Source organism: Chironomus tepperi, unplaced genomic scaffold (assembly GCF_022539635.2).
Source record: "Chironomus tepperi strain 1889 unplaced genomic scaffold, CSIRO-AGI_Ctep_v1 contig_401, whole genome shotgun sequence".
NCBI lineage: Eukaryota > Metazoa > Arthropoda > Insecta > Diptera > Chironomidae > Chironomus > Chironomus tepperi.
The window spans coordinates 188,206-209,573 of NW_027226523.1; the positions used below are offsets into that span (position 1 = coordinate 188,206).

General features: G+C 34.6%; 2 protein-coding genes across 2 annotated transcripts; both read right to left on the minus strand.

Annotated features, from left to right (window-relative positions):
- Positions 1-7,262: 7,262 nt before the first annotated feature.
- On the minus strand, positions 7,263-13,866 carry LOC139096757 (organic cation/carnitine transporter 2-like). Its single transcript, XM_070648507.1, has 6 exons — positions 12,809-13,866; positions 11,962-12,214; positions 9,643-10,340; positions 9,465-9,585; positions 9,018-9,195; positions 7,263-7,699 (listed from the first exon to the last, which is right to left on the minus strand). Exons 1-6 carry the CDS (start codon positions 12,949-12,951, stop codon positions 7,461-7,463), a joined length of 1,632 nt encoding a protein of 543 aa, XP_070504608.1. The 5' UTR covers positions 12,952-13,866; the 3' UTR covers positions 7,263-7,460.
- A 2,884-nt stretch (positions 13,867-16,750) lies between these two features.
- LOC139096758 (organic cation transporter protein-like) lies at positions 16,751-20,830 on the minus strand. The gene is made up of 6 exons (XM_070648508.1): positions 20,319-20,830; positions 20,005-20,245; positions 18,439-19,142; positions 18,248-18,368; positions 18,005-18,182; positions 16,751-17,147 (listed from the first exon to the last, which is right to left on the minus strand). Exons 1-6 carry the CDS (start codon positions 20,459-20,461, stop codon positions 16,909-16,911), a joined length of 1,626 nt encoding a protein of 541 aa, XP_070504609.1. The 5' UTR covers positions 20,462-20,830; the 3' UTR covers positions 16,751-16,908.
- Positions 20,831-21,368: the final 538 nt, after the last annotated feature.

Below are 21,368 nucleotides of genomic sequence, written 5' to 3' on the forward strand. Positions count from 1 at the left end.
ATCAGAACGACTGCTGCATCATGTGAAGCCAATCATTCATAAATAAACGATTTGGACTTGAATTTTGATTGTCGACATTGTGAAGTGAAAAGCTGACGCAACCACACAATAAAGCTCAACGTCAATCATCAAGTTTTATAAAAAAATTGTATGAAACTGTTTACATATGACGACAAACCGCAATGCTTTTAATTTAATATGCATGAACTGTACTCACTTGTGATATTTTCCATTTCATTTTTTTTAGCGCAATTTTGGAACTTGATTCAAAATGGGAGCTTAATAATGCACAATGTTCGTTTGACTGACGCTAAATCCAGAGCTCAAAGTCCATTCAATTATTATATGCAGCCGATTCGACTCAAGTCCACTCCAGCTGACATTCCAATACAAAATTTGAGTCTAATTCGAGTTCTGGTTCAAAATCAATAACTTGACATCGTAAAGAGCTCTAGTTTACTTTAACTGCTCAGTTCCATAGGGTTATTGTTTCGCCGACCATTTAAAAGTCTCAAATTTACGCATAAATACTATAGTTAACAATTTTAATATTTTTAAACAAGAACAACATTGTTTTGAAAACATTACAATGTTTTTGCAGTGTTTTTCAGTGGATTTATAGTGTTTTCAATATATTTACAGTGTTTTCAGTGTTTTTCAATGTTTCTACAGTGTGTTTTATTTTTATATCCGGACAGTGAATTAGACCTTACTAGATCTTGTTTTACATCATTTATTAATCAATTACTGATCTCTGTGTCAAAACTGCGCTAAAATTACTCAATAAAGTCTTGTACTTTAGTAATTTTTTGTTCGTGAACTGTCTTTCATACACAATGTTTCATTGCACGCACATAAATTTATGGTGAGTAAAGGAATAAATTTTCATGCAATATAAAGTAAAAAAAATTTTTGTTCACGATGAAAAAAGGGACAATTTTTTTTTTATTTTAATTAATTCCACTTAATTTTCCTTCCTGTTTGCCAAGGCTGCAGACTGTACATCATAATTTTCATGATGAACGGCTGATAAAAAAAAACATTGAGTTGAGTTAAGAAAAAGGAGCACGAAATTAAAATAATCCATTCAATCTCATTCATTCCTTTACCTCACTAATTCGCATTTAATTATGCAAAAGAAGGAACTAAAAGAGTCATTCATTAAAATAAATTAAATTTGTGAGCACGGTAATTAGTGCATAAGAGCTTAAGGAATTTTCATCATCTAACACAATTTTTTTTCTGTTCTTTAATTCATGCATGAATCTTAAAGTAATTACTTCATGAATTATTGCTTCAAAATAGTACCAGGCAAGGTTGCCATTAATTTTTCATGTTCTCATCTTAAGTGTGTACGATGAGTCGTTTGGCATGAATTTCCTTTCTTCTTCTTGTAGATGAGTAGGAACTCAATGAACGAAGAAAATTTAATTTGTTTGAAATATTTCATGAGAAATTTGCCAGAAATTTGCATACAATGATATTTTAGGATGATTTAGAGGAGGTAGAAATTAGGTATAAATTAGAGATTGTTAAGGAACGATAAGGAGCTTTTAAAAAACATCTCTGAAAGTGTATTAGGAACTCTATTTGTGATTCGTTCATCAGGACATTAGCAAGAGTCAGCGTCTTAACGACCGCGTTGTGGTGTTCGGGGTTATTCTGAAAATTTTACGTTATGAGCCTTGGGTGAATCCTTGTCATGTCGACACCACTTTAAGTAGGGATTGCGAAATCGGGAATCAAACCCAAATTTTCGAATTGAATATTGATTTCCGATGTGATGAACAAATGAAGATGGAGATGATTTGTCGTGACGACGGTTTTTGTCGTGATGACTGTTTTTGTCCGTATGGACGTTTTGCTTTCCCCAACTCTGCACGATGCATGACCCAGGGTATATCAATGCAACGTATCTAGCCACAATTTGTGTGTCGCGAATCCCACAAACCGAGTTGGTGTGACTAGAACAGCGAAAAAGCATCCAATTTGACTTTCCCGGAGGTGCCTGTTCAATTTTTTAATCATTTGGCCACAGACATCTTTCTATCGCCTTAGAAAATTTACCTACATATTTAGTAGAGGTCGAACTAATGAATCTAGATCTAAATATAATGATGTTACAATGTTTCATATCCTAGATTCCACTTGACTCTGATTTCACTTTAACCCCACGCTAAATATTCCGTTCATTAACAGAATCAATCGTCCTACTCGAAAAAAATGTCTAGCTATGCATCTGCATACTATATTCATTAACTAGTTTACGAATAAATTGTGATCAATTAAAAATGATTTTTCAGTTGAATCACAAGAGGAGTTGTACGTAAATGACATCACTCAAGATGATTTGAATAAAGCTCTAGCATTTATTGGGTTTATTATAAGTTACACTCAAAACAGTCAAAGTGGCTCTGTGGCGGAATGGTTCAGTACTTCGGTTCACAATTATTGCAACAATCGATCCAGCGATCATGGGTTCGAGACTCGGTATGGTAAATTGTTCACGTGTCCTTTTTCGAATCATATGTAGTGGAAACGCAGCCCACAGCCTCCCTTTGAAGGCTACAGGCAGTAATGTCATCAAAGAAGTGGTTCGGATCCCACTATAAACTGTAGCTTTAGGTTTGTAGCCATGAAACGCAAATAAATGTGCAGCTATGGACCTTAAGGTCTAAACAGCTAATGTTTATTTTATTTTTACACTCTATACCAGATAGTTTGAAGATTTCGATACACAATTCCAATATCCAATAAACATCATTAAAGAATATCCCTAAAATAATCAGATTTTTAATACATAGCATACAATAATTGAAAATCAGCTGACTTTTGCATTTATTTTAATATTTTAATCATCAATTAATATTTTATATAAATCTGTGCCAATTATTTTTTGAACTTGATAATCTGCAATTTTGTTGCGTTGGCTTTAAATCAAAAGTTAAATAAATTTTAAAGTGTGTGCTTATCTGGAAATATTTAATTGCGGTGTAATTTGTAGCATATGCAGATTTAGAGTTAAATTGCAGCTGTGGCGGAGTGGTTAGAGTGTTGGCTAATTGACGATAGCAATCTGGTGTTATTCCTAGGAAATTTCCAATCGGTTTCGAGTGATTTTCACTGTGTGAAGTCAGGAACCATTCGTAAATCACTACTTGCTTACTTCCCTGGCCATTCAGATCAACGGTCATCAATTGATTTGTCTTAGTTGACATCTGAAGCTTGTTATCCCGCTGGCTGCCCTGTTCCAATAACCAATACCAAATGAAGCACTGTCTCTATCAATAGGCTCTTTCCAAGGGTTCTTTGTTCAAGAATCATATTCTGTTGTATCTACAAAAATGGCGGATTAGCAAACGTTGTAATACGCAGCAAAATTGTAAATCCAGTGCAAACTTGTCATGTTTATTCGCGACATACAAAGTGTGGTTAGGTATATTACATTGTAGGGTTCGTCCCAAACTGTAAGCCTGCAGACAAAAAACACAAGCCTGCAACCTTGGACGAATTATTAGGTACAGCCAAAATATGCATGAAATATGCATGACTAGGAATCTAAAATGCAGGAAATGCAGACCTACGGTCGAACATCGTTACTAAATTACAGCAAAATCAGTTCTTCCCCACTCTATATCAATGTCACATAGATTTCTTGATTTCTGATCCAAATGAATTATTTACAAAACATTCTCAAATGTCAATATTGTCCACAATATGACTGACAAGAACAATTTAACCTTTAAAAACATCAACGAGACATTTAAAAAAGGAACTTCCAAATAACAGCCATTCATAGAATTATCCATTAAATTTCCATAAACTTCCCATGAATAAGAGTAGCATTTTGATCGATACGACACCGAGGACATTAAAATTTGATAATTACAAATCGATTGAGATTCATTTGAATGTGTCCGACCACTCAACAATCGCCTAAATGATGCAAAACTTACACTAATAGCACATTCAATTAACTGTCCATAGCATATAATTTTTGTTTTTTTGTTTCTTCCTGTTCATTTCACATATAATGTCAATGTATGTATGCTGTTCACATTAATGATCATTAATAATAATGAGTTTCAGTTGGTTAGCTTTTATCGATACTAAAAAATTGCTCTATTTGTAATTGCCACAACAATACTATTCGCGTATCAGTCAAAAATAGCACAGGAAGTCGAGCCGATACCGCGATGAGTAGCAACGAGGTAGAATGAGTGAAAATTGTTAATAAATTGAATTTTTGCTGAGGACGGAAGTATTCATTATAGAGAAAACCAGTACAGCAAAAGGAAGTGGAGAAATAATTAAATCAAGTTCGGTTCGATCACGATGCTGAATGATAAATAAAAATCATATTGTATGGGACTGTACACTTGTTACGTAACGTGAAAAATTGACTTTTTGTTCCTAAGAGCGTTGACATCCCCTTCCATAGGCCCTAAGTGCATTTACTCCCCTCTGTAGAAATTGCCTCTAAGAGCGTTGACCTTCCTCCCATAGTCCCTAAGAGCGTGGACTCACCCCATTCGTAGCCCCTAAGAGCAGTTGACTCTACTTCCTTCTCCCTAAGAACGTTGAACTCCCTTCCGTAGCTCCTAAAAAAGTGCACTCCCTTCTGCAGCCCTTAAGAGAGTTGACCTCCTGTAGTCCCTAAGAGCGTGGACTTTTCATAGAGCGTGAGCGTGGACTTTCTCCATTCGGTAGCCCCTAGGAGCATTCGACATCCCCTTCTGTACCCATTAGCGTGGAATCATAGTTCTTAACTCCCTAAGAGGGAAATTTTTTGACATCCTTTCCGTAGACCTAAAAGCTTTGACTCTTCCTCCACAGCACCTAAAAGCATTGACTATCCCTTCCATACCCCCTAAGAGCATTGGCCCTCCTCCCTAACAGCATCACCTAATAACCAAACATCTCCTACACTATGCTCGATTTTTAAATATAGCAGCATCTCCTGCTATACACAGAAATGTGATACAAGGAGAAATGAAGAGATAAAAATGATAAATATGTCAATTCAACGTATATCCTTTTAATGAATTCAGCCTGACGAGCAATTCGATTTTTAATTTTGAAATCTTTCGAATCGTAGTCGCATTATGGATGACTTTTTGGTATTATGTTCATTTTGTAGGCGTAAATACGAGGCTGATTGTTGGAAATAAGATTTCTAAGTTAAGCTTCTGTTGAATTGATTGTAGGACTGTAGGTGGGAATGAATTGAATGAATTCTATTGTAGAAGGTTAAGAGACTTAATAAATTAATTTAAATGCAGACTATTTCTAAGAAGCTTCAATACATCCTTGAGCTGATTAAAGTGTGAATGAATCATCAAATGCTATAAGTTACTGCTAATCTTACTTCCTTTTAATTCAGAGTTCATCCAAAAATAGGAGCATTTAAATACCTAATTTTAGAACCAATAAGGACTTGCTGTTCTGGATTCGATAAATATCAGGTGATGGTAGGTGATCCTTTAGGACTGCATCCTTAAAAAACCAGATCCAGGAGGATCCAAGTCACTGGTCTCCAGACTGACGTAGCTCTGACTTTGGTGCCAATTCGTTTGAAACAAGATCCAGTAAGATCCAGCTCACTTCCAGGCGTAATAAACAAGATCCAGTAGGATTCATCCTTATTAGAACTGTGCAACATGTTCACTTGAGCTCTCCTACTTTGCCTTATTACCAGTAAGACGCGTTTATTTAGCAAAAATTCAAAATACTTCCTAATTTGACTCATTGCGGGAGTCAGGCCTCCTGCCTTTAACGCAATCACATAGCAGCCCTACAACGACTACATTGTGCTGCTCGGATAGCAATTTAATTTATATTAATTCTGTATTAATTGAAAAAAAAGGCACAAATTCCTCATCAGCATCCATCAAATCAAACTCAATTAATCAAATTGAATCAATGTATCAACCTGTTGTGACGCCTACGTCATAGAACCTGCCGGTGACTTTTTAACAATTTTTCTTTTCCTTCCTCACGCATATAGTATATATTTTCGATATCGGTGCCACATTTCTCCCTGCCAACAGTGAAACTATAAATGAGTTGTGTTATATTTATAAAATACAGATTATACAAGACCCCGACAGGCATACGACTGTTTTTGCCATTTAATTAATGTATTTTTGCGCAAAAACATTTGTAATTAACAAACATATTTCACAGTTAATAAAAGGCATGAGGAATTATTTTCCTTTTTTTCAATATAAATTTTACATTATTGATTCGGCATATAAAAAAAAAGTACAATTTCACATGACGACTGAATGCTGTCATGCTGATCGAACATCAAAGTTGAATTTTAATTAAATTTTCTATCGGAGAGAAAAGAAGAAAAAAATTATAAAAGTCCACGTGTTATTGATCGAGGGACTTAGGCGCATTTTTGTGTCAGTTCCCCAACCTACAAAACAAGGTCTGGTAGGATCAAGGTCACTTCTAGACCAACAAAACAAGATCCAGGACGATCTAAGTCACTTCCAGATTTACAAAACAAGATCCAGTAAGATCCAGTCAACTTTCAGACCTATAAAACAAGATCCAGAATGATCCAGCTCATTTCCAGGTCTAAAAAACAAGATCCAGAAAAATTCAGTAAACTTCCAGACCTATAAAACAGGATCTAGAATGATCCAGCTCATTTCCATGTCTAAAAAACAAGATCCAGTAAGTTCCAGGTCACTTTCAGATCTACAAAACAAGATCCAGTAATATTCAGGTCACTTCCCATAGTCAAGATCCAGTAGAATCCATATAACTTCTAGACCCACAAAAACAAGATCCAGTAGGAGCCAAATCACTTCCAAACCTACAAAAAAAGACTCAAGATTCAGTAAATTCAATGTCATCATACTAGAAATTTATGAACTACATCATTTAACGGATTTTTGTAATTCAAACCAAATAACGGTTGCGACAAATTCAAACTTTGTTCAGTAAACACTGTTAAAACATCAAAGAACATTGAAAAACACTGTAAAACAATGAAAAAACGTGTTGTTGTTTTTGTTGTTGTTGTTTATGAAAATGAAAATTTGTTAATTATAGTATGTATGCGTTGATTTGAAACTTCTAAATGCTCGATATCTCAATAACTCAATAGAACTTAGCTATTAAAACAAATCAGAGCTCTCTACGATGTCTAGTTATTGAGATATCGCGTTCCAGCCGAAAGACCGACCGAACGACCGAACAAAGTGCCTTATTAAGCTACCTTTTTGCAATCAAGTTCCAAAAATTTTGCTAAAAAATAAATAAAATAACTTTTTATTTTCTCCCTGGAAAGTTCAATCAAATGCGAATCAGTTGGAATTTTTGTCAGCTTCATTTTTCATTACATATAAAAATGGAAGTTACATAACATCGAATGCTGTATAAAATATATATATAAAAAAATATTGACTTAATTTAAATTTTTTATATGAAATTCATTTTAAAAATTATGCTCCCATTTCCTCGGCTTCGCATATTGTATCGGGTAGATCACATCCCAATGTTTCGGGTAGGATGAGTGACAAAAATCCAGCTACGAGTGCAAAAGATCCAAAAACTGTTAATGGCAGAAAACTATAGTAAGTTTTAAGAAGTGGAATAAATGGAGCAAGAAGAGATGTAAGACGTGCTACTGTTGATAATGTACCGACGGCACCACTTCTCATGTTTGTTGGCATCATTTCAGCTATTAGGGATGAACAGACAAAAGTTACATATAAGTTAGTCATTTTACAATTATAATGTTTTGGGATTCATTCATAAATGACGTTCATTAAAAATTAAGATGTTGGAATGACTCCTCAATTTGCCAAATTTTGAAATGTCAAAAAGCTGCACACCTTCTGCCAATGCTGGATATTTAAAGCTTTTAATTCTTCATGACGGTCCATAATTGTCTCAGTTTACTTTCTAAATCACCAAAAGTTTGAAACCAGGATGAGAAACAAGGCGGTATCGGCGGTATTTATATGAATACAGCGGTACTACCGCGGAGTTTCTCAGTCTGGGCTTGAAATTTCAATTGACAAATTTTTAAATTATCCCCAAACTAAGTCAAGGATAGATGCTCATAGCAATAACTATCAACTAGCTACCAATGCCAATGAACCTTTAACTAACATATCGCAAACATTTACTACAAGCAGATCGTTAATGTTAACAACACAGCACATCAAGGCCATTTGACATCTGACGATTTCGTTGTTAAAGCATTCATCAAGGTTAAGGTCTAGACCGAGACTTCGAAGAATTCACTTTTAGACTCGATCTCGAAAATTCATTGAAACCGAGATTATAGAAAACTCTAGTCACGACGTCTTGACACTGGTCTAATAACCGCCATATGATCGACTGACACATCATAACGAAGACTTGGTCATTGGACCGAGGTCAAGACGTTTTGACGAACGTTTTCACATCGTATCGTTTGGGAAGTATGTATTATGATTAAAACCAGAGTGTGGCCGTCTCAAATTCGAATTCTTCGACATTTAATTGTCGAAGAAATCGAACATTTCGAACTCAACTTATTTTAAAATAAAAATTTACGTTACGAAGAAAAGTATAAGAAACGGTCAAAAAAAATTTGAATTTTAGCGACAAAAATATTTTTTTTGAAAAAAATTAACAGTCGTTTTTGAGTAAGCTTCATTCTGATTAAAACCAAGTAACATCCGTCCGTGACCACTAAGTAGCTGCCAGTTTCAGCCTATCGGGTTTGTTTATGTTTATCCACAAGTCTTTGAATTCTGGTTAGAGATGAGTCGGAGTCGGATTCATATTTAATTCAATAATTGTCCAAGAAAAGCATGCTACGTTTAGTAGACCGTATGTCTATATGACAAACTTGACATTTCATGAATTCAATAAATTTTCAAGTTAATAACTCAGACATGCATTCGAATAATTGCAGCCTTTTCCACTTCTCAAGGTTTTATGCCATAACAAGGAGTTCCAATGAACGTAATTTATGAACAACCCCCATTTTTTTTATTAATCCTCACCGGTATAGACAGTTGTGATTGTAAAAGACGTTGAGATTGCCATTTTGCTGATTAAAAATGAAAGAGTTTCAAGCAATATTGCTTCATTATCACTAAAAGCACCCCATATGCATCCCACACCACAGATCAAAAATGAAAATACTAATGGATATCGACGTCCAATTTTGTTCATTGAAATCTATAAAAGAAAAAAATTGACGACGGTCGAGATTAATAATTAGTTGGACATAAAAATCAGAGTGTGGCCGTCTCAAATTTGAGTTTTTCGACATTAGATTCTCGAAAAATTCAAACTCAACTTATTTTGAAATTGAAATTTCCGTTACGAAGAAAAATAAAAGTAACGGTAAAAAAAAATTTGAAAAAATATTTTTTTTTTTTGAAAAAAAAATTAACGGTCGTTTTTGAGAAAGCCACACTCTGATAAAAATGTGTATGACAAATTACCCAAGCGATTGTTGTTCCTGGAATTTCAATCAAACTTCCAAATATAAAGTTGTAGTAAATGTTTCCACTTAAATTAACGGAATTAAGTGATAGACCATAGAACACAAGTGCGTTAGTTCCCCTATAAATAATAAATGTGATTATTAATTCAGTCATTAACATAAATTATAGAGTTTACCATAAGATACATAGTATAAGGATGCGTACCATAAGTATTTTGGATCTAAACATTGCAGCATATGTTGCATTTTCAGGCTTTTCAATCTTTTCTGATTCATCAATTGGAATTTTCCTCTCAATTATGAAATTTCCTTCAAATTGTGACGTCAAACTTATTGACAGTTCCTTATTATTGGCTTTTGCTGCCTTTTTGACTATTTTATATGCATTTGAGTGCAGCTTATTTGATATCAGCCAGCATACAGACTCGGGAATCAGTCGATAAAAGAATATAAATAAAATTGGCGGAAATGATAGCCAGCATATGAGATTCCGCCAATTTCGATCAAAATATGCAGTCAATCCAATAAGAACTCCGCCAAATGAATAAAAGTAATTAAGCAGCACTGCTGACATTTCTCGTTTATTTTTATCGATAATTTCAATTACCAATATAAATGCTGAAAAATAAATTCCAGCTGTTCCAGCAGCATTCAAAAATGTAAAAATTAAAAACATTAAGTACGAGCTCGATACAGCCTGGCCAATTCCACTTAATGACATGAACATTATTGATATAATAAAAATTTTCCGTCTTCCATAATAATCAGCTAGGAATCCAAATATTGCTGATCCAATCATCACGCCGGCAAAATTAGCTGTACCAGCGAAAGCAAGCTTCCATTGATTATCGGTGCATGTTAGTTCAGTAGGCCACTGTCTCGGGAGAGATAATGAATTATGAAATATGATTAATGGATTTTCAGTTCATATGAGCTGTGCGTGTTTGATTGACAATGAAAAATAAACAGAGATGATTCATAAGTTTTTGGCTGTTACTGGATAATAATTGAGTATTTTGAATTTCTAGGAACATTTAATTTTTTCTGCTTTGTATTGCCTAATGCTCAGACAAAAATATTGCCCGAGCAGCAAAACGACATTTTTGGCTTTAAATTGGGTCGGAATCAGCCTAACGTCGGTGTTGTCAGGGGAACTTTGCGTTTTACCGTTAATAGGACGATGTAACGGTGACCTAGAGTGCGAGTTGTGCTGTTCGGGAAGAATTTTGGTAAGAATTGAGGTTCATATGGGGTCAAAATGGACTCCAAACTCCATGTGGCTTCCAAATGGCTACCAATCAAGGAATACATATACATATGGCATCTATATAGCTGGTTAATAGGTCTTAAGGCAGAGCTGACAGTTAGAACTCTGTAATATTGGAATATTTACTCAAACAAGGAGCCTCCAGATGAGGAGTACGGCTGCCAAATAGGGACGATTCGGAAGAAAAATTCATTGTTGGGAATAAAACATCAAGTTTGTTACACTGTGTGATCGGAATCCACGGCAAAGGTGCAAGAGCTCAATAAGCTAGTTCCAAACATTAATTAAGAATGTCAGTTATTAAAGCGGATTGAATTTATAGAAATTATTGACAAGAAACCTGAGTAACAGAGAAAGCCTTTAAATGCAGAACTTACAGTTAGTAAGTGTATATTGGAATGGTATTCCTATTAAGGCCTGTTAACAGTATAACATTGGGAGTCCAGTAGTAAAAAGGATAGAGAAAATCTACAATTTTTAAATGGAATTTTGTTATACAGTCAAACAGCCGCCCATAACTCAATGGTAGGAGCATGCAAACGGATATGGTAAAACGTGGGTTCGAATCCCACACGAGATCCTAGATGTCTCGATTACGATAGATTTGACAATATTGGAGATAGGATAGAAATCTAGACAATTCAGAGTTATCTTAATATCAACCCCGTCTCGAGAATTCTTAGGATTAGCAAAGATCTTAATGTTCGTCATTCAAAATCACAAGGTCACAAAAATACATGTCTAGTGATTGTCTTGATAAATTCATCCACAATCACTTAGATACAGAAATCGAAGTTTTTGTCAAGTCTTAATCACATAATCCTTGGAAACCATCTCTGATTAAAAGTCGCGCGATATATCACGTGATTAGCGAAATTAATAAGGATTAAATCTTATCAGTATGTTTTGTATTAATTGTGAAATTTTTCAAGTCCCACTTAAACTTACTATGTTCTTATCACTTTTATCCACAACAAAAAAATAATCTCTTAATCTTATCAAAATTTATCATATAGCCGACGGTACTTCTACAATGTTTCCATCTGTTATTTTGTGGCGTGATGTTATTTATTTGTAGTCAACAACAAACTCGATAAATTATCGGAATCGACTCGAAAAATTTAAAAACAAACAAAAAAGTCTCTACAGAACATCCAATTCAATCTCATCAAATACACAGCACATATCTCATAAAAGTACGACATAAACTTCTCGTACCAAAACTTACATCATTGACAATCGTCACTTCATCACTAGAAAAAATCCAACTGTTGCACTTTTCTCGTTCTAAACCAAATAAATCAGCAAAGCAAGTGTTATTCCTTGTTAATTCCGTATCGTTGATGTTTTGTATGATATTGTATTTGTAACATCCTTCAGGTAAAAACTTTCCATTTGACAATGAACCTGGTAATGCATTTTGCATCCAATCTTGACTATATTTTGTACTTTCGAATTGTTCACATTCAGAAACAAAGCATCTATGGATGTAGATATAAATATTGTTATTGGTTTGTTATTCTTGGCACTGTTATAGTAATTGAATCAGTGGTTGGCAACAGAGTTGCAAAACAGGCACAGGTGACAGACAAAAACCGTACAAATTCTTGATAATTTGTATGGTTTTTCTTACAAAACGGCTTTTGCATTTCACAAATTATCAAGATTTTTGTACGGTTACAAATTATCAAGGTGTCAGTTTTTTTTTTTTTTACAAAACCATACAAATTATCAAAAATTTGTACAGTTTTTGCAAAACCATACAAATTATCAAGAATTTGTACAGTTTTTGTCTGATTTTTTTACAAATCATACAAATTATCTAGAATTTTTACAGATTTTGCCTGGTTTTTCTTACAAAACCATACAAATTATCAAGAAATTGTACAGTTTTTGCCTGTCACAAATGCCTGCTTTCCATCTCTATTTGACAACTTGTGTGTCGCAGCACACTAGAGTACCGCCAAAATTGTATAGAAATGCCGTTTGCAGCTTTGATCGATGCTTCCAATCAAAGTATGCCACGAAAAACTCAAAGTTGCCAACCACTGAACTAAATATTTGTATTTCCTTACCTGTAAGGTGGTTTTCGAGCTGTAAATATATATGAAAGTGAATTGGCTGCACCATATAGAACAGGAAGGCAGACAAGCATCAAAATTTTAATTTGAAACTTTCCAAATCCTCCAATTTCATCCAATATTGTGTCGTAATCCATGACTGAGTTTGTTTTTTGTGACTTTACTTTGTTTTGACACTTTTGTTGACTTACTGCATTAACACATAGTCTTTTAATGTGAAAACAATGATTAATGCTCTTATGATTGCTAATTTACTTAATTATTGATGAATTCTGTATGTTAAAATTGACAAAAAATCCTTGAGACTGTAGACCACTCAAACTTTAATACAAGACTTAATTTAAGGAATATTTTTAGTGCTTTATCACTTTGTGCTGACTATAAATTGTTATCACAGTTTGTTTCAATTGTTTGACTTTCCATAAAGAGTTATTACTGCTTCTTATGGATTTATTTACTTTCGGTACTTTATTAAGTTTTATGATTAACTACACTTTATTATTCAAATGAATTTTAATTCTAGTACTTTTAAACATTGCTTGATATGGTTTATAATTATTGATGCAGCTTATCATCTGTTTTTGCTTTATACTTCCGTAGATTTTTAATAAAAACTCAATTTTTTTCAAATTTAACCTTGAAACTTTGTTTTCATTCTTAATTTTCAAAATTTTCGACTTTTTCAATATTTTATCACTCAATTTTCACTAAATTCAGATTAATCCACTTCCATTCAGTTCTCGGAACTCAAAAATAATCAAAAACTGTCAACACTTCATTAAACTTTTCACGAAAATTTAAATTAAAAATCCTTTTTCAATCTTTTTGCTGAGTTGCGATAATTTTTTACTCATTCCACAACGTGATTCTTAGACAGCTATAGCACGACTACTCTTCGATGATTGATTAAACAAAAGAAGAAAAAAAAAATTCAAAACTGATTAATGACATCATTTAAAAGCTGATAAGATATGGGGTCGTTCGATTGTGATGTGAAGGGATATCAAAATAGTGGATTAAGGGGTTAGGGAAGGTAAGATCCATTATATCCTATGAAAGAGTTATGCAGGTACAAACATCCTCTACTGTAACCGGAAAGGACAACTTGGCATAACGTCTAGTTAATAATTAATCCCCACTGAACCTAAGGTCTATTAGTATTGGTTTTGGAAATTGGCAAGTGGAAGCCAGCGATAGAGGCAGTTTCAGGCGACAACTGTTTAAGTTCATGGAATACAATTGATCTGCACGACCAGCGAAGTATGTCAGTAAAATAAGGTCGAATAATGACAAATTTTTTATGGAACATTCTGGAAAAAATGTCATTAGTCGACCTTAAGTCTAGTTATTAACCAAGTTGTCCACTTGGGGAAGGGTTTTCGAGATCCAGACTTTCAAGTCTCGGTTTCGAGATTTGCCGAGACTAAGACTAACTTGTACACTCGGTCTTGATCTCAGTTTCAGTCTCGGTTTCGGTCTCGTTCTCGATCTCGGTCTCGGTCTCGGTCTCATTCTAAGTCTCAGTCCTGGTCACGAGACTTCGGGAAACCTTTATCTCATCCTTCTAATTAGAGTTTCTCGAAGTCTCTGTTTCGACGAATTTTCGAGACCAAAATCTAAGGACTGAGACTGAGACTGAGTCAACAAGGGAATTTTTCGAAGTTTTGGTCTCGATAAGTTTCGATACCGAGACTAGGCAGCCTTGGAATTCAGTCCCGATATCGAATCTTGGGATCCAGTTCCGGTATCGAGATTAACGACATCGACCAAGCCTTTTAAGTCTCGGCATTGAGATTTGTCAATACCGAGACGACTGTGAAGTCTTGGTCTCGTTCTCAATAACTCTTACTCTCAATGCTCGACATAACATTTGAATGCTCCACAATAAACACAACGTAATATTCAGCTGAGAGAAAATAAGTTCATTAGCCAAGCGTCGCTTTACATTGTAAAGATGATGAGAGCACTTGATTTTTCAATGTGCAACTCTTACTATATGCTTGATATAAAAAAAATTTTGTAAGCTACTTGAAACTGAATGAAATTCTTCAAATATTGTCATATGAATCAAGTGGCTTACTGTGGCTTATCTCTGAGTAAAAAAAAAAGTAAAGCAACAATTAAGATTGCGATAAATATTGAGCATGTTACTCATATTGAGTTAGTCTTAAAGATAATGCCATAAGCTATACAATTATTTGTTAAAAAATTTACTAATTAAGCTTGGTGATTATAAAGTTATTAGGATGATTGTGTTAAATTAAGTGCGTAGACGTGTTTTTTTGACAGTTTTTTGAAGTATCTTTGATGGCTGTTTTTGAAGATTTTTTTGGAAATATAAGAACTAGAAATTTAATTACTGTTAATTGATCAATAATTTTAAGAGGAACAAGATTTATGGGGGGCTAATAAGTATTAGAGGTCGTTCACTTATCAAATCTTAACACTTAGAAGTGATAAAGCAAAGAATTTTCATTATTTTTTGAGTGTCTAATTCATGGATCATCTGTTAAGGTCAGATTAAATATCGTGACGGGATAGCACGACAGGTGTTGAAGTGGTGTTAAAGTTAAAGGCTCTCAGTCGGCGTTAATTTTGGCTTAACCTCAGGTTTCATCGAATTTGACTTCAAGCTAGAATCATGCCGTCTGAGTAAAAAAAATAAAGCAACAATTAAGATTCGACCAAGGCGTCAACATAGCTTAAAGATAATGCCATAATTGCATGCAAACTAATGCGCTTACAGAATTGTGTTCAATAAAAGTGCGTGCTTGAATTTGCATGCATTTGATTTTTCGAAAACGAACTAGAAACTAAATTCTAAATTTTATGTGGAAAAAGACAATCTATCATCTTAACAATGAAGCATTAGCCAACGCTTTAGATTTTTTGATGTCTAATTCATGGATCCGGATTAAGGTCACTATTCACCGTTTACTTTCCGAAGTGTTTCTTTCGGATAGGTTTGTTGCTTAAATTTGGTTTATCCAATGGCAGCTCAAAATCTCTCCTATGGACTCCTCTTAAATTGTCAATTTGCTAAAAGATTTTCAATGCAAAGTATCTTCAAACTTCTTATTTTCAATTGAGTTCTATTCAAGTGCAATGATGTGTCACTAGAGTACCACTACGTTGCGAAGATTGACAACAAAACTTGATTCCGAATGCACCGATGGCTACATAACAGCTGATTTTGACTCATTTTTATGACAAAATTTGAAATTTTAATTCGCAATTTGCTGTTTTCTGGCATGATATCATGATATCCTCAATATTGACACTCGGCGTGAAATGTTGAAATTCGACAAAATGTTTCAAGCTATTACCTCAGATCACAGTCAAGTTGGGTTGTAGCCGTATTTGACAATTTCTACGCCGTGTGCTTTCCGGATTCATGTTTTGATTTCTGTTTGCATCTGTTAAGACAGTCAGTATCTAAATGCATGCTCAAAGTTGTTTTTGACACTGAATTAAGTATTATTTTTGATAAAATACCACCTAAGAATCCATTTTCAATGGACATCACTTACAAACAGCCCAAACTCAATTAACACCCCAAATATTGATGTCAAACGAATTTAAGTGCCTAACAGTCTCAACGAAAATATGTAGTTCAATAGAATATGAAGAATTTTGTTTTAAAATCCTATCAAAACATTTATAAATAATTTCATAATGCCACCTACTCAATGTAAAATACTTTTTGGGTGCTAAAAATAAAATTTTAATCACTGATAATAAAGTCTGTTTATTTATAAACATATAATTTCAAAACAAGGCTTCCTTTATCAAAGCAAAAACCGACACTAACTGTTTTTTTTCTTTGTGCTTAATGACGGAATCAAAACTGTTTTTTTATTTCTTTTATTGTTGGACAAATCAAAATGGAATTAAATTAATTGGTTCAATAAAGCCAATCAATGCGTACAAGAGACATCCAATTGATAAAAGTTTTAAATCAATTTATTTTCGTCAATAAAGATCGTATGATGCATTAGGGTGTGTGTTATTGTTGTGCGGGTATAAATACAGCTTAATAAATAAAAACTCAAGTAGTCATTAGAACAATAAATGATAAATCAATCAGCGTGACATCACGTCCCAATATTTTCAGCCTCTTGAACTGTATCAGGTAAATTTGATCCAAATGTCTCTGGAAGGAGCATTGACATCAGACCTGATGCTAATGAAAATGATCCAAAAACTGTTAACGGCAATGAGTTGTGGAAATTCTTTAACAATGGAATGAATGGTGCAAGAAGTGATGAAAGACGTGCAACTGTTGAAAATGTTCCAACGCAGCCGCTACGCATGTTTGTTGGCATCATTTCGGCTGAAAATACAAGAAAAATGGGAATTAATTGAATGGTTATTTATGAAGAAGCTTGCTTTCTTCAACTAAGCAAATCACAAATACAATGTCTAGAGCTAGATTTCTGCCCTCAACTCAATATCTGCCCATGAGCAGCAGCACATAATGATTGAGAGATCGTTCAATGGTGAGAATCGAACCCACATAATCATAAAAGAGTGATACAGATATCGAGCCTGTAGCCTAACAACACTGCCATTGAGCCCATAATCTCATATTGGCAGATTCTATGCTTTCTCGAAGTTCCGGTCTTTATAAATTTTCGGGATCGAGATCGGGATTGAAATTTTTGGGATTTCCCGGAAAATCCCAATCTCGATAGCGAGAAAGCATAGCATATTCGCCCATACATGACTCGACATCCCAGATTCCAATCTGCTCAGACACAGCGGCATAAATCAATAAGACTCCGTAATGATCGCTCGAAATTGCACAGTTTGATTACCGAATTGAGTTGCCTGTACCCAAACTTTACTTAGATGTAGACAATGTCATAAAATCTACCCGAAAACAATAAATCGGTGAATTGATCTAAAATCTGTCACCAGCTCAGTATGACTCTGACTTGGCACCTGATACGATTTAAATTTGGCTATAGCCAGCTTAGCTTGAAACCATATTTCAAATCAACTAGAGTTCGTAGTCGAATCGAATTTTGTATGAAGTCGAGTCGGTTTTTCCATATAAAATTCGAGTCGACTTCGAGCTCTGAAATCAACTAATCGACATGTGCTATTCGGAATGCTTAATCTCCTAATCAACTAATATTGAGTCAACTCATGAACAGTCTGAACGACAATGCATCAATCTCAACTTACCAGTATAAACAGAAGTGATCGTAAATGATGTTGAAATTGCCATTTTACTGACCAAGAATATTAAAATTTGAAGCCACACAAGATCCTCGCTGATAAATGCTCCAATTATACAGCAAGCTCCACATGATATAAATGACATTATTAATGGACTTTTACGTCCGATTCTGTTCATTGTCAACTGTAAATGAATTTTAAGGAAGTTAGTTAATTCAGCATTAAGGATAATGATTTACAGGAACCTACCCAAGCGATCGTTATTCCAGGAATCTCAGCCAAGCTTACATACATAAAGTTCAAATAAATATTTCCACTTAAGCTGACGGAATAAAGTGAAAGTCCATAAAACACGAGTGAATTAGTTCCCCTGTGAATTAATAAACAAAAAAATTCGTTATTTGCTAATTAAGTCATTGACTCATCAATTAAGACCTTACCATACAAAAAATAAGACAAGACATCGAAGCACTAATTTTCTTGACTTTAATATAGCGACATAATTATTTTTCGAACGGATTTCAGTCTGTGATGATTGGCTTAATGAATCAGATGATATATTGATGTCAATGTTTGTGCCTTTAAATTGGCTAACGATGCTTGCTGAAAGTTCCTTTTTATTGTCTTTGGCTGCTTTTTGAATTATTTTGAATGCTTTTGTATAGAATTTGTTAGCAATTAGCCAGCATGCTGATTCAGGAATGAGCCAATAATCGATTACGAAGATGATCGGTGGTGCTGCTATCCACAATGTCAGATTCCTCCAGTTCCTTTCAAAATAGGCAATAATTCCCACTAAAGCTCCACCAATGGCAAAGAAGTAATTAAGCAGCACTGACGACATCTCGCGCTTACTTTTATGCAGCATCTCGATGATCAGAACAAACACTGAAAAGTATATTCCAGCTGTTCCAGCAGCATTAAGAAGTGTAAATATAAGCAGCATCATGTAGGAACTCGAAACTGCTTGGCCAATACCAGTCAATGACATAAAGGCTAATGAAGCAATAAACATCATCCGTCGTCCATACAAATCAGCGAGAAATCCAAATATTGCGGATCCAATCATCACGCCAGCAAAATTTGCAGTTCCAATTAGCGCAAGCTTCCATTCATTTTCTGGACATGTCATTTCACTTGGCCACTGTAAATGAATAAGTATATTGAATTAATATGTTAAGTATGTAGATGTAGATATGATGGGGAGAGAGAAATTTTGATAGATTGGGGTCATTTCGCAACCCTCCTCCTACTCCTCATCTGACCCTCGTTACAAAATTGGTTATGTGTAGACTTCCCTCTCTTTCCCCTAAAAAGTGAACGTAAAGATTAAAAGAACCGTATACAGATTGATTGCTTTAAGCCAATGGTGGGCACCCTGTGTGCCACGGCACACTAGACATAAATTTTGGAAATGTCATGAACCGTTGATCTTGTGTTATTTCGGTCTATAATTACTAAGGCGTGCCGCGAAAAATAAAAGGCTGCTTTAAGCTTTCAAGTGATGGAGGCCGTAAATGAGTAACCTAATAAGCAAGTGCTGTCTAAACTGAGTGCAGAAATGTTTAAGATGCAATTAACCGCATAACGTGGACGGTTTCATTCGTGGCTTACCACCTCGGTGGGACATACCACAAAAAGCTTGAACAACACTGTAATAAGCATTTAACTGTTGGATAATGTCTTGCTTCAATACAACTTAAATAGCTCTGCAATGAACAGCACTAAGTAAAGAGGATGGTTTAAGTGCAATTTATGCTAAGCTTTTTAACACTCTTTCGAAAGCTCAGTAGGTAAGAGCACTTTGCATATAATCTAAAGGACGTGGATACAAGTCCCATTTTTCTGGAACCCGAACAGCACAATGCATAAAAATGGGTCGACATCATCCGTCACGGTTGCCGTCAAAGCAACTCTTAATGTGACGACGTATGGATGTCCTACCTGTGCTATTCGGGTAGCATTTTCTCTCTAGGAAATCAAGTTCAACATTTCAAAATACTCACATCATTAATCATCGTAACTTCATTTTCATCAAATATCCAGCTAGTGCACTTTTCCCTCTGTTTACCAAACAAATCAGCGACGCATGTATTATTCCCTGTTAATCCTGTACTATTAAAGCTGTATTTGTAACATGAATCAGGTACGAATTGACCACTTGATATAGATCCTGGCACCGCATACTGTAGCCAATCTTGATTATATTTTGCACTTTCAAACTGCTCACATTGATCAACAAAGCATCTAATTCACGTGAATGTGTACAGGATCATTATTCACTTGTTAAATTAACAGATTTATATTTCATTCCACTTACCTATAAGGCGGCGTTCGTGCTATAAAAACATACGATACAGCATTTGCTGCACCATAAAGTACTGGAAGGCATATCCATAATAAAATTTTAATTTGAAACTTTCCAAAACTACCAATTTCATCTAATACTGCATCGTAATCCATAACTTATAAATTTATAGCAATAAAAATTAATTTTGTTACACTCGAGGAATTTATAATCAGCATATAAGCTTTATGAACGAATTCTTTTGCTGTATTAAAAATTAAATGTAAATCACATCGATTTTTATATGCCTTAATAATTGTGCCTTCTTTTTGATCCGACTTTATTTAGTTTAAAAATTATGAGAATCTTGTTAATAAATCACTTAAGTTTCTCACTAAAAACAGCCTTTGTCACTTATAGTATTTCAGTTCAATTAGGCGCTAACAATAGACTAATAAAGTGTAAAATGAAATGAATATTGTTGGCAAAATACAGCAGTAATGCGTAGTGTCGTTTGAGTTTATAAACATTTATCACTTGCGTATCGCTTGCATCTGATTGTTGACAAAAAAAATGTCCGGTAAGTCAAGCTTGATTAAGGGTACTTGAGAAAAAAATTTAGAGCACATAAAGATACAGATTAATTAAAAATTAGTGATTATCATTTGACAGTACAAAGTAATCCGAGTGACACAATGTCGATTAGATAGGAAACCGTTGGAACTAGTTATTAACTGGATCAGTAGTGAGCAGCCTGTGTGCTCAGTAGGTAAGGTCATGTCATACAATTAAGAGTACTTGGGTTCGAATCCCACTTGGGCTATGCTATATGAAAGTGTACTTATTCTCTAGAACAGTGGTGGGCAACCTGTGTGTCACCAAAAATGTTTGGGAATGCCATGAACCGTATACCATGTGCTGTTTCGGACGAACCTAACAGGCAAAGAGACCACTTTTAGGTACCGTAGATGAAAACATACACTTTGCCTATTAGGGCCATCACTGAACTAGACATTAACTTGCCTTTGACTTGTTATATCGTATCATCCGGAAATGCGATCACTCGGGGATGCGACTATCTAC